We start from the raw sequence: 14,883 nt of genomic DNA on the forward strand, positions 1-14,883 counted from the left end.
GTGCTCCGCAACGGGAGAGGCCACAAGAGTGAGAGGCCCGCGTACTGCAAAAAAAAAAAAAAAAAAAAAAAAGATAGCCTAATGTGCTATTAGCAGGAATAACCTTATATATTATATATTAATAAATGGTACCTGAACTCTTTCATATAATATCTAAGATAATTGCACAGAACAATGTAACATATTTGCTATACTTTGCTTCAATTTTAAGAACTAGAGGGATTTTAGAGATGAGCCACAGGAACTTCATTTACTGAATTAGGAACTAGAGACTAAAGGGTTAAGTGCATTGCCCACAACAGAGCTAAAACTGGAACCCAAAGTTGAAAGCCTGGAGTCTGCAGCTTTAAGAGACTTTTTTTGTTTGTTTTTGTTTGTTTGTTTTGTTTTGTTTTTATTTTTGGTTGCGTTGGGTCTTTGTTGCTGTGTGCGGGCTTTCTCTAGTTGCGGCGAGCGGGGGCTGCTCTTCTTTGCGGTGCACGGGCTGCTCATTGTCGTGGCTTCTTGTTGCAGAGCATGGGCTCTAGGCTCAGGGGTTTCAGTAGTTGTGGCGCACAGGCTCAGTTGCTCCGCGGCATGTGGGATCTTCCTGGGCCAGGGATCAAACCCATGTCCCCACTGCATTGGCAGGCAGATTCTTAACCACTGCGCCACCAGGGAAGCCCTAAGAGACTTTTAAGACTATTTTATAACCAAAAAGAATTACCCAAATTAATACATTAATAGTACCAGAAGCTAAATATACAAGAGAGCTGAAATTGATTAGAAATCCAAGAAAAGGTGTATCTTTTACAAAGCTTACAAATCTAACCATGTGTTTAAATTAATATTCAAGTCAATTTAGAATCATTTTTCTTGACTGTCCAGACATGCTTCTTATCTATAGAATGCTTTTATAGCCTCACAAATGTATGCCCTGCTGATGTGAGTTAAAGAAGTTTCCAAATCGCGAAATGTTTCCTTTGCCGATACTTTGCAGTGCAAATAACGCTTACCTTGGTGAGAGACTCCCTCTGGGTGAGCTTCCTCTGCCACCAAGGCTGCGGCTATTGTCTCCGAGTTCTTGATCTGCAGTGTAAATATTTCACAGCTGATAAAGTGACTCTCACTAGATAACAGGTTTTAAGCTCTGGCCCTGATTTTTTCTAAAACATACATAAAACCTTTACCACTATCTTTGCAGTTACTATGAAAGTAGAAGATCTAGTATGTTGCTAGTTTAGAATTGCTGAACTGTGGCATGTAAGGCGTTGTCCCTACACGTTTTTTGTGGGTGGAGAAGGCCATGGATTATGTTCGTTCTTTCATTCCTTTCAATTTTACAGCACAGAAGCGTGGTTTCCATTTGCAGTACCCTCCCCTCAGCCACTTTTAATTTCTACGGTTAAAGTAATGAATCACAGCTGTGGACAGCTAATCTGTATGCTTATCACAGCAAATCCTTATGCTTTGTATATTTTAACACTTTGCATTCCAAGACAAGTCATAAAATACATATGTATTACATAGAGCTACACAAAACTAAAAGTGTATCTATTACATGGATCATTTCACATAACACTAAATATCCAAATGGACAATAACAAGTAGGAATACAGAATTCTGTACTTAAAAGTAAGAAAAAGAAATTAATTTTTTCAAAACATTCCTTAGGTAACACCAAATATCTCTGCTTGAAAAATAACTTGTATTTCCCCTACAGTTAGTTCCTTATAAAATCATCCTATCTGGCCTCTTTAAGGTTGTCCTCCCCTTATTCTGAGTCAGGTAACCTCTGACCCTTAAAGTGTAAAGACATGACTGATCCATTCTTGGTGAACTGCTAAACCCATTCCCTTCCCCCAAACAGGCATGACTACTTGGACATGTCAACAAATCCTTAAGGATGGAATGAGACAAAGCAAATCCAGTGGCTCATTAAAACAGTACAAGAGGCAAATGCTACAAAATGTCAACTGGTAAAAATTCACAGGATTACTAAACACTGTAGAAATTCTCTTAACAGGATTTTTTTACCAAGTTTGTGTAATGCAATTTCATGAATTATGCAAATAATGATTGAGGCTATTCACAGAAAAGCCCAGTGTTATGTTACTTTCATTGCACAGAACTGAGCACTGAACACATCAATCACAAAAGTCACAGGAGACACTAGCATTCCTGCCTGCTGATGGCTCTGCTTAAACATTTACATTTCAGACAGTAAAAAAGCACATCACTATTTTGCAGCACAGCATACTATTTACTTCCAACTGTGATTCTTTTGATTTAAAAAGGGAGGGGCACAATCCCCCCCCCACCCTTTAGATTTTACTTATTAACCACACCTTTAGATCTTTCAAATGAAATGACCTGAAGGGGGTAAAAATTACATTGGGGGAAGGGAACAGAATTTTAGACTTTAAAAATTCTTGATATCTTACCTGTTTGATTATTTTCAGACTGAGCTATAAGAGCTGCCATTGATGAATTTGGATTTAATCTATTGCCATATATATGAGATGATGCCTGACTAAGAGAAGATCCAGCTAGAGTATTTGCCTAAACGAAAAGAATTACAAAGACAAATGAATTATACTTAAAAATATCTTAATACTTTTCCTCCTAATAGACCTAGTAACAACTATTTTCTCCAACTTAAGAATATAAGCAAAAATTTCTGACTTTCTGAAGAGCAAATTCCATTCTTGTTTTGCCATTCCAATATTCCAGTTTCTGAAAAGTTACATAACTCTAAATTAAAAAAAAAAGTGAGAGAGAGAAAGATAAAGAATTGGCACAAAGTTAACTATTCATGCTTTAATTTCAAAGTAACTATTCAATACCAAAACCAGTGGCATGGTAACCATGTGAACATATGACTAGTTATTTAATCTTATTAAACCATTTACAAAATAAGGGCAGGGAGACAACAGATGTCTAACAAATGTTTCAATCTCTTACCTCACAGGCTGGCTGAGGAGGTCAAAAGGTCCAACTTCTACCTTTAGTATTTTAACTACACAGAGCCATATTTCTATTGCTTAACTCTGTCATTAGTAAAACCTGCACACTATTTTGTTACTTCCTATTCTGATAGACTTGGAAGCCTGCTGCTTTTTCTGTTTTGTTTTGTTTTTATTTTAAAAGAAAGCAAACAGGCATCACAAGTATGTTTTCTATACAATGCAGGGCTCAACGAATCACAGCTTTGCCCTGACCCCATATAAGGCACTGTCTTTTTGGCAGTAAGCCAGCTCTACGAACTGAAGAGCTGGTCCACAGTTTGTGATTCATTCATGTTGCTAACCACAATTCTGAAGGCCTCCACTGGGACTTGTGCCAAACAAGCGAAAATGAACCCTTAAACAGATGAAGCTAAGGAGGCTGGCCAAAGTCTTGCATAATCCAAAGTAATAAAAATGCCTTCTTTGATGTGAATACTTTCTCCCACTTTCCAAGAATATTATAACCTTAAAAATGTGGCATTTTAGAAGCAAATCTCTTGTACACAAAACACTGTTAACTCACAGAAGGCTATTACTAGCCTGAAATACTTTTCAGACTTAACAGAACCACAAATTTCAAAGTAGATTTCTTTTTCTTTTTCATGAATGAAATCAAACTTAACCTTTCATAAAAACAAAATCATTGTGTAGTTATTGCAGAACAAAATTCTGGAAAATAATTTAAAAGAACTGAGGTGTTTTTCATATAAGGCAGCTGAATAACAGCAGAACAAAAGATATGGGACATTTTGACATGTTTAACTGCACAGAAGAGACCAAGATGACATAATAGTGACAACAAGCAAAATATAAACAAGAGAATAAACTGTGTTTCTGGAAAGACTCAGACCCTGACATTAATATTCAGCCTCTAGCCAACTTACTAAGCATAAAAGTTGGACTTTACAATTCACAGTAATAGTCCCCGCGATGTAGAATCCTGTCCTTGCTTTCCATTGTTTCAAAGGGTATATTTCATAGTTCATACTGTAATGTCTAAGTTCAACTGGTCAATTTCTGGGCTTCATTTTTCCTCTTATTACAGATATGTATACAAAGTCAGTAGTTTGGATTATATAGTACTGTTTAACAATCAATTAGCCCTCGGCAAAAGCTAAGTCACCACTGTAACCTAAAGATCACACTAGACACTTACCATGTATAGAATATATAAAATATGAGTCAAAAATGGAAATATAGGAAGACTTTTTTTTTAACCTCTCCAGAAGTTAACTACTTGGGAATCTTGGATACTTATAAAATTACTTAGAACAAGAAAAATCCAAAGAGACACAGAAAGATCAGATGTTACCAGTAACCCAGTTTAAAATCTTGGGCACCTCACACTTAAAAATGTTCTTTGCAGAGCCAATTTACTTACTCTAGACACAATTCTAAAAAGATCAACTAAGCATACAACAGATTAGAAGTGGAAAATTAATTAGAAAGAGGAAGAAAAAGTAATATCTTGAGACATTTTGTTGGCAGCAAGAAGTAACAGCTGACAGCAAGAGAGGAGAGAGAAAAATACAAGCAAGAGTGAGTGCATTCCCGACTGCTGGTGGGGCTGTGCTCTGAGGACATGGACAGGAGGGGCCTCTGCACCTGCACCCTATCCTTTGACTCTCGTGTTTGTGCACTCATCCACTGGCTGAATCAAAACTATTATCATACCAGTTGAACTGCTTTTCTAGTTCCAATTATCAGTTTTATGAGCTGCCTTAGTCTCTTGACAAGAATCAAAGATCCTATTCTCTTTCAGGAAGGGTTCCTTCTGTCAAGAGCTTTATATTTACCCTTGTTACCTTCAAATTTCTTGATGTAGTCTCCGAATCATCTTACTTTCCGAATCACAAGCTACGCCCACTACACTAATGGATCAAAATGCAAAGCAGCACAGCATAACTGATTTCCATAATGACTATCAACAGGAAGAGAATCAATCATCGTTAGCATAATTCCAAAGCAGGAAAGATGTATTTTATAAAGATGGCAGGAAAAGGTAAAATTAATAATAAAATAATAAAATAAATAAGAAATACATTCTTCATTATCCTGAATGATAAATTTCCCAAATTTTCTGAATGTTTAAAAATTATCTGGTAGTTTTGTCTTTTAAAAATTATTTTATTTATCTAAACAAGAAATTTTCAAGAGAGACTAAAAATAAGTTACTAATTTTACCATGTAGGGTTTTGTGGTATATGAAAACATCGAAACCACTCCACATTAAAATTCAAGTCATTACCATCATTTTAAGCAGGTAACATGAGCTACCAAAAATTCCACAAATGTCTGACACTGCTTGGCCAACACTTCTGAAATGATATTTACAATGATTACTGCTGGAAACTCTTGATAACTCTGTAGGCATCTTAGGACCAAGAAACTCCCAACATTTTAGTAAAAAGATTCTTCAACTTAGTAGCAATAAAGAAGGATAAGTGAGAGAGCAGGGAAGAGACACACAACTTATGAGGAGAGTCCACACATAACGACTGGCATTTTGTAGACTCAAAAACCTTCGTTATTAAGTGAAAGCACTAAGATTCATGGAAGTCCATGAGAACCTAAAGAAGCTAGTTATGAAGCATAAAGGGCACTGAAAGCTTTTATATAAAAGGAATCTGGAACAAGGAATAAGGGAAACAATATATATACAGTTCTCCAAAGCACACTTTGAACACGGATTTTTAAAGTGCACTGAAAGCAAATTACTAATGTGCCATATACATAGGTCTGTTTCAGAAGACCTGGTATAAAAACTGGCAGTTGTTGTTGCTGGAGACGGTGTGGAGAAAAAAGGAGCTTTCCTACACTGCTGGTGGGGATGTAAATTGGTGCAGCCACTAGGGAGAACAGTATGGAGGATCCTTAAAAAACTAAAAACAGAGCTACCATGTGATCCAGCAATCCCACTCCTGGGCATATATCCAGAGAAAACCATAATTCGAAAAGATACATGCACTGCAATGTTCATAGCAGCACTATTTACAAAAGCCAAGACATGGAAACAACCTAAATAACCATTGACAGATGAATGGATAAAGGACATGTGGTACATATATACAATGGACTACTACTCAGCCATAAAAAAGAGTGAAATAATGCCATTTGCAGCAACATGGATGCACCTAGAGATTGTCATACTAAGTGAAGTAAGCCAGACAAGGAAAAATATCATATCATATAGCTCACATGTGGAATTTAAAAATAAAAAGAGAGAGAGATACAGATGAACTTATACACAAAACAGAAATATATCCACAGACATGGAAAACAAGCTTATGGTTACCAAAGAGGAAAGGGGAAGGGGCAGAGGGATAACTTAGGAGTTTGGGATGAACAGATACACACAACTATATATAAAATAGAGAACCAACAAGGACATACTGTATGGCACAGGGAACTCTACTCAGTATTCTGCAATAACCTATAAGGGAAAAGAATCTGAAAAAAAAAAAAAAAAAAAAAGAAATATATGTATGTATAACTGAATCACTTTGCTGTACACCTGAAATTAACACAACATTGTAAATCAACTAGACTTCAATTTTTAAAAAAACAAAAAACTGGCAATTGTGTTTGGAAGGAAGTACATACCTTATTTCAATTCTATCTTGCCCAAGGAAACAGAATGTCTACTGTGGGCAAATATGTTCTCAGGCCTATTGGCACTATAAAGAGTATGAGTTGTTAAACACTGGGGAGGCTGAGTGAAGGTATCCACAATATACATAAACTCTGTACTGGTTTTGCAACTTTTCTATACACCCAAAAATGATTTCAAAATAAGAAGCTAAAACAAAAAAGAATATGTAAGTGTCCATTGACAGATGAATGGATAAAGAAGATGTGGCACATATATGCAGTGGAATATTACTCAGCCATAAAAAGAAACGAAATTGAGTTATTTGTAGTGAGGTGGATGGACCTAGAGTCTGTCATACAGAGTGAAGTGGATCAGAAGGAGAAAAACAAATACCATATGCTAAGACATATATGTGAATCTAAAAAAAAAACTGGTTCTGATGAACCTAGGGGCAGGACAGGTATAAAGACACAGACGTAGAGAATAGACTTGAGGACACAGGGAGGGGGAAGGGTAAGCTGGGACGAAGTAAGAGTAGCATTGACATATATACACTACCAAATGTAAAATAGATAGCTAGTGGGAAGCAGCTAAAGGATATGACTGCCAAAAAACTGGTTATTTGGCTTTATAGTGTCCTGCTGAAATGAAGTCATCTACTCAAAATGTAAAAACAGGTTTTAGATCAAGATAAAAATATTTTATGAAATTATTAGTTCATATTGCCTTAATAAACTTCTGACAGGTTCTTCTTTCCTCCCCAAGACTAATAATTGAAGGAACCACTTCCACGCAAGATGTTATATCTATTCTAATACCCTAGTAAAAGTCTCATTAAGTGTAATAATTATTTTACAAGATGGACCCAGAGCCAAGTAAAGTAAAACTAAACTGAATAATTACTGAGGTAAATCTAAGTCACCGTGAAGCAAAATATGCTTAGTACCTGAGTCAAAGAATACCCTTAGCAAATTTAGAATAACTTACTATGTTAAGCATCTAGAAAGATATGCAAGTCCCTACACCAAGGCAGTAGTGAAATTCAAAATAAATCAGAGAAATTTAGTATTTCCTAAGTAGACTGACATACCCTTTCAAAATATTAACAAGATTAAAATTATATTTCAGCTTGAATTTTCCCATTAATAGTTCACCTCTTACATTTCAAATGTCTCCTTATGACCACAGAGAAGTTTTGAAAGAGTTCTAGTTGTAGAGTGAAGTAAGTCTACCAAATTCCTAGGCACTTGGCTCATTCTAAAGGAGTCAGTAGTAGAGAGGAAAAAAAATCAGGCTAAATCTACTCAATTATCTGAGTAACAGACTTAAAAGTGAGTATTGTTTTGGTAGATTTTTTTTTCCTCCCTAATGCTGGTAAAGGCAGAAAAATAAAGTATAAAGAAGAAAAATTAGGTTTGAAAGAACAGTACCTATCAAAATTTCACCTTTGGAAAGTATCATAGCAATGCATCATCTAGAGGTGAGTATGAAACTTCATGCTTCAATCATATAGGAAGAGGTCATAGCAAGCACTTTTTAAATGCACAATTAACCTGTCAATAAACATTAAAGTCAAATGATTCAAACAAGCTCTAAAACACAGTAGCTTCTTCTTCAAACTTTCCAACGCTGACACATGATTTAAAAATGTGTTCTTCTGAAATACTGTCAGCTCACTAAACAGTATTATTTTTAAAAATTCCTACTTCATCCACACTCTTAAAAGAAAAAACATTTTGTTACCACTATATCGGTCATAAGACAAACTATCTCACCTTGGGTGAGGCACTAAAGCTCTCTGTCTTCAATTTCCATCTGTAAAAATGGAGATAGAAATAGTACCTTCCTCATAAAAATACTGTGAGACTTGAGTTACTGCACGTAAGGGCTGAGAAGAATGCGTGGCAGATGGCAAGCACTCAAACTTTACCTTGTTATTTAAAACTTTTTTTCGTAAGCTATCATGGTTTCCATCTTTTCCATTAACTTCATTAGAGAACATAATTTGCCAATTATATTCTGATATTAACATGGCTATATTTCAGAGTAAAACATTTCCCTAAGAAAAATTAGATGGTATTGTCTCATTATGCAATGATATTTTAATCTATATATTCTATAATAACATAGCAATACAGCAAATATAATGTAAGGATTCAAATATTTTAATGACAATTTATACACAATTTGTTTGACTAGAAAAGTTTCCAGGAAAAACTGGAGAACAATAGAAAGTTTCATATATTCTCCAACTCAATCCTAACTTTGTACTCTAAAATGTATCCTGATAACAGACCCATTTCTGTGTCAGCTACCACCATCGGGCTTTAATACTCAGCATGTGATGAGAGAAGAAACCATGTGTGAACAACTTTCAGGTCCCATGAGTAGGCTGACTGTTAAAGCTGTCAGGTTCAATTGCATCATTCCACTTTATTCAATGCCCCAAACTGCTCCCTAATTGTTAGGAGCTTAACGTATTCAAAACCATTGTTTAGGCTAATGCTGAAATGCCCCACAATTGAGTTTATAAAGTAGTGGGAGGGATTAAATTGTAGTTAAACCATCAATGAACACTCATGATTGAGCAACAGGACTGTGCAGAATAACCACCAATTCTAAGCAGGTTTCTTAATTGGTCAATATCTAATCAATATATCACCTACCTTTTGGGGTGGAAATTAAGTCCCTAGGACTAAAGAGGCTATTGAAATAATTTAAGAATGGAAAAGACATTAGTCAACAGCTGTATGTGAAATGACTAAATGGGTGAAATAACCATTAATTCCAAAGTGTTTCATGGTCTGCAAAGTACTTATTCTCGCTTGAACTTCAGAATATACCTGTACTGCAGGTAGAACAGGTATTTAAAGTATTCCATTTCACAAATGAAAAAAAAAAAAAAAATCAACATCCACCAATGTGAAAGACCTACCCACAGACACACTAGTGAGCAGCAATGCTCCAGGAATCTAGGATTTCGGACCCAAATTTCTGCTACTTTGCATTGTGCCACACAAACAGACATAGTAAAATTCCTAAGAATGCTCTTTCAAAGAGATACCCCTCAACACAGAGGCTCATGATCTATGTCACTTAACCTCTTCATCATCCAAAAGTAAGTAACGTTAGAAAGCACTTATAAAAACTTATTCTGATCAGAATGTGAACTTCCTTAAAATTACAAGTCATTATGTAATTATTTAAAACAGGGGCTTCCCTGGTGGTGCAGCGGTTAAGAATCCGTCTGCCAATGCAGAGGACACGGGTTTGAGCCCTGGTCCGGGAAGATCTCACATGCTGCGGAGCAACTAAGCCCGTGTGCCACAACTACTGAGCCTGCGCTCTAGAGCCCGCAAGCCACAACTACTGAGCCCGCGTACCACAACCATTAAAGCCCACGTGCCTAGAGCCCGTGCTCCGCAACAAGAGAAGCTACCACAATGAGAAGCCCGCGCACCGCAACGAAGAGTAGCCCCCACTCGCCTCAACTAGAGAAAGCCTGCGTGCAGCAAGACCCAATGCAGCCCCCAAAATAAATAAATTAATTAATTAAAAAGCAGGATACACCAGTAAAATAAAGTAAAGTAAAATAAAATAAAATAGATGAAACTTTTGTACTGACCAATCAAGTCAGAGCTCCTCCAAAGACAGGTGAATCGGCTTGGGAAACTGAACCATTTTCCCAAACAGAATCATGCCCTATCAGACATCATCTGAAAGGAAATCAGGATTATATCTAAGACAACTCCCCAACACACACACCAAAGTTAAGATACTTGAAGTAAAAGTCTCACAGAAATCTGCAAAACATTAGTCACTAAATTATACCTTTAAAATACTTAAATTTATCTGCATTTACTAAATATCACATAAATAAACCTTAGAAGTTCCTTCAATTAAATTACTTTTAAACCTGTATCATTTTTATAATAGTAACACAGAGTAAACAAGGAACCATGATTATCTACATGAAGACCGTATCCAAAAGCAAAACTCAGAATGCAAGACATATTAGAATACAATTATTTTCATTACATTCTGTCTTAAACTCTATTAAAGCAATCATCCTTCAAACAAAAGCACCAGAATTCTTCCAAAGATAAAACAGAATGAATGCAGAACTAAGAAACAGTGGAATTTGAAAGGCAAAAGGAAAAATTAATGGCACACCTATAGAAACTAATTTATACCTCTACCCATGTTACAAGAGCAGAGCACCACCCATCATTAAAACATCACAAGGACAGCAGCTCTATCTTCCAATAATGTTAAGGAACTATAATTGTAACTATACTGCTGATATCTGTGAAGGAATAGCTACCCTACCCTAAAAACAATTTTATCAAATAAAACAAAAGGATTTGACATCAAACAATATAAAACTAGGTTATCAAACATTTTTAAAGGTTTTTTTTTTCAAATTAGGGCTGCTAAGCATCAGACTTTGTCTCCCCACATTTTTACAAGTGTCTTCTTTTTGCCCCATTAAAGGCACAAATCTAGTTTAAGTTTTTAATTTCTATTAGCTCTTCCTGATCTTACTTCCCTGACCACTTGCCTGGGAACAATCCTTAAGACAGCAAATAAACCAAAGAAGAGGCCTGTCTATCTTACTTAAAACCAAGGCCAGAAAGACCAAGAACGACCTATGGATTTTTATCCTGCTGGCACCAAGCCCATCACTAAAAATTACTGCTTTCATTAAGTTTTTGGGAGGGAAAGGAAGAAAGTCAAAACATCGTTCAAATTTAACACTTCTATTCTCTGATTTATATTTTTTAAAACATTTGCTTGCTGGTGTGATGGTTTTCTCAATAATTGTAACAAGGCTTCTATAATTATATTTTAAATATTGATAGTTTTAATTTACACACTTATAACACTACTCTCTTCATTTTTAAATCAACTACCTATAAAGAAACTCTAAATAAAAGGCTAGGATGTGATTATCTAAACACACTGAATTGCGTGATCTGAAAACATACAAGGCCTATACGAAAGTTAAACAGAAATAAACTTCTGTCATTTTGGAAAGAAGATTAAATTACCAAGTGCATCACAATTTTAGGAGTTTTATCTAAACATTTGATTTACTCTAAATATTTCTGTATCCTTTCCTTTGCACATTGCCTAGAAAATTCACACTTTGCACATTCAACACCAATACTACTGTCTAAGGCAGCTAAACTGAAGTAGTTCTGCACTCAGTTCAACTCAGAGGTCAACCTGCCTCAGTCGCCTGGAGACTGATGGTTGCTACAGCAGCACCAGATAAGCCAGGCTAAATAAGCTCCGGCTTGAAGGCAGAAAGTGTTTACTGCTGGACAGGAACACAGATGCAGCTGTCTCGGCATGCAGCATGTGAGTCTCACTGGATGATCTATTTATAAGAGACCCATCTTACTGAAACAGGGAAGAGGATAAACAGTGAAGATTTTAATTGGACTGAATCCTGGATTACTTGCAACTATGATTTCTTTGTTCTTCAGCTGAGTCATATGTTAAGTGGAATTTTCCCTCTAGCTATAAATTTCTCTTCACTACCACTTCCCCCACCCACGCCCTAAAGCCAACCCCCAAAACCACAAACATAATGAATGGGAAGAAAAGAGATTTTTGCTTAATTCAGCCTGGAATTAACCAGAGGGTAATTAAAACAGACTTTTAGAAAGAAAGGAAAGAAAAATGCACATTGAAAATGTTCATGTGAGACTCTTTCCAAGGATATAAAGCTATCAACAGCATATGGTTACACTTAATTAAAAGAGATAAAACTATTAATAAGAGCCATTTTCTCATTTATCCTTTCACTCTCTCTAAACCCAAACCCCTATCATTATGCCTATACCTCACCAAGGCTAGTGAAATGAGCTAGAGAAAAACTCTCCTAAACTAGTCAAACTCCCCTTCTTCAGGTTGAGAAGTTCACCAAATTGTTAACTTTCATTTTCAAAGACAATACCTCTAACCATGCCATTGTTTTTCTGTGCTGAACTGTTGTTTATTCTAATTCTTGATCTAATTATAATGGTGATCGTTTGCAATGCACCATTACATACTTTAAAAATAACTTAATGCTGTGCTTTGATGTACAACTTACAGAAAATGCTGGAAAAGTGTACAATATTCTAAGGCCTGTACAACAGAAATTATGAACACATACATAAAGCATAAGTTTACAGCAACTTACAAACAACTACTTAACTAGTTGTTTATAATTAGACATTTGTCTTTGTCATAATTTTCTTAAAACTCTGAGACTATTAGAGGCATTGGGTAAAATGAAAATAATAAAATTATAAAGAATTCCAAATAAAGAAAAAATATATATACCTTAGGAATTTTAAATTATTACCTTTGAGGAAACATGGGGGTTGGGGATGGGGAGTGAGGGTGTGTGCTTGTGTGTGTGTGTGTGTGTGTGCGCGCGCGTGCTCGTGTGTGCGTGTGTTTGTGCATGTTTCTGTGTGCGTGCGCGCGTGTGCATGTGTGTGCGCGCATGCGCGCAGCTGTGCCCATTTACTATCCTATTTATATAATTATGATTTCTCTGGTTTGACTCTGGCTCTGAGAGCATTCCTGCAGACTAGGTCACCTATCAAGTTCCAGATCTAAAATGAAGGAAAAGGATAAATAAATGCAAAACCAACATAGTCACCATTATTTATAATATTATAAATATTCCTTCTTTCTCACAAGAAAGAATACCATATAAGTACTTAAAGGAATCATTCACTCTTAATCCTATATTCTTCTTCACTGGTTTTTAAAAATTTACACCACAGATATTCATATATTATTTCTGTGATTTTAAAATTATGAAAGGAATTTTTAAAACCACAGAAGTCCAACTGGTTCATACTTTGTAAGTCCTACTTTTAAAAGAGGGAATAAAATCTCCCCCAAAATTACTATTTTACATCATTAGGACAAAATCAGGAACTCAGAAGTTGAAAAGAATCAGTTGGTGCCAACATATTCTTTTGTGCTCTCCCATGAATATCATGTAAAAACGTGTATTATTGGGGCTTCCCTGGTGGCGCAGTGGTTGAGAGTCCACCAGCCGATGCAGGGGACATGGGTTCGTGTCCCGGTCCGGGAAGATCCCACATGCCGCGGAGCGGCTAGGCCTGTGAGCCATGGCCGCTGAGCCTGCGCGTCCGGAGCCTGTGCTCCGCAACAGGAGAGGCCACAACAGTGAGAGGCCTGTGTACCGCAAAAAAGAAAAAAAAAAAAAAAAAAAAAGTGTATTATTTCCACTCGTGTCAATACAGGTTGAGATATTTTATAAATTCCTATAGGAAGCCCTATTTCATTAATCTCCCCTATAATCTAACTTACTTTCATTTGCAAACGAAGCAAATGACAAAGGATTAATCTCCAAAATATACAAGCAGCTCATGCAGCTCAGTATCAACAAAACAAACAACCCAATCCAAAAATGTGCAGAAGACCTAAATAGACATTTCCCCAAAGAAGATATACAGATTGCCAACAAACACATGAAAAGATGCTCAACATCACTAATCATCAGAGAAATGCAAATCAAAACTACAATGAGGTGTCACCTCACACCGGTCAGAATGACCATCATCAAAAAATCTACAAACAATAAATGCTAGAGGGGGTGTGGAGAAAAGGGAACCCTCTTGCACTGCTGGTGGGAATGTAAATTGATACAGCCACTATGGAGGACAATATGGAGGTTCATTAAAAAACTAAAAATAGAACTATCATACGACTCAGCAATCCCACTACTGGGCATATACCCCGAGAAAACCATAATTCAAAAAGAGTCATGTACCACAATGTTCATCGCAGCTCTATTTACAATAGCCAGGACATGGAAGCAACCTAAGTGTCCATCAACAGATGAATGGATAAAGAAGATGTGGCACATATATACAATGGAATATTACTCAGCCATAAAAAGAAATGAAACTGAGTTATTTGTAATGAGGTGGATAGACCTGGAGTCTGTCATACAGAGTGAAGTAAGTCAGAAGGAGAAAAACAAATACCGTATGCTAACACATATATATGGAATCTAAGAAAAAAAAATGTCATGAAGAGATTAGTGGTAGGACAGGAATAAAACACAGACCTACTAGAGCATGGACTTGAGGACATGGGGAGGGGGAAGGGTAAGCTGTGACGAAGTGAGAGAGTGGCAGGGACATATATGCACTACCAAATGTAAATTAGATAGCTAGTGGGAAGCTGCCGCATAGCACAGGGAGATCACCTCTGTGCTTTGTGACCACGAGAGGGGTGGGATAGGGACGGTGGGAGGGAGGGAGA

At 36.4% G+C, this 14,883-nt stretch overlaps 1 protein-coding gene across 12 annotated transcripts in view; it reads right to left on the reverse strand.

The window, feature by feature from the left end:
• The window catches only part of MLLT10 (MLLT10 histone lysine methyltransferase DOT1L cofactor), a 257,663-nt gene that overhangs the window by 14,534 nt on the left and 228,246 nt on the right, over window positions 1–14,883 (reverse strand). For all 12 annotated transcript variants that reach the window (XM_028495894.2, XM_055087796.1, XM_024129589.3 and 9 more), the window contains 2 exons: window positions 2,424–2,541; window positions 996–1,068 (listed from right to left, as the gene is read on the reverse strand). In XM_028495894.2, coding sequence (XP_028351695.1) covers window positions 996–1,068; window positions 2,424–2,541 — 191 coding nt within the window. The remainder of the gene's footprint in view (window positions 1–995; window positions 1,069–2,423; window positions 2,542–14,883) is intronic.

The sequence above is a fragment of the Physeter macrocephalus genome, chromosome 11, assembly GCF_002837175.3.
Source record: "Physeter macrocephalus isolate SW-GA chromosome 11, ASM283717v5, whole genome shotgun sequence".
NCBI classification, from domain to species: Eukaryota; Metazoa; Chordata; class Mammalia; order Artiodactyla; family Physeteridae; genus Physeter; species Physeter macrocephalus.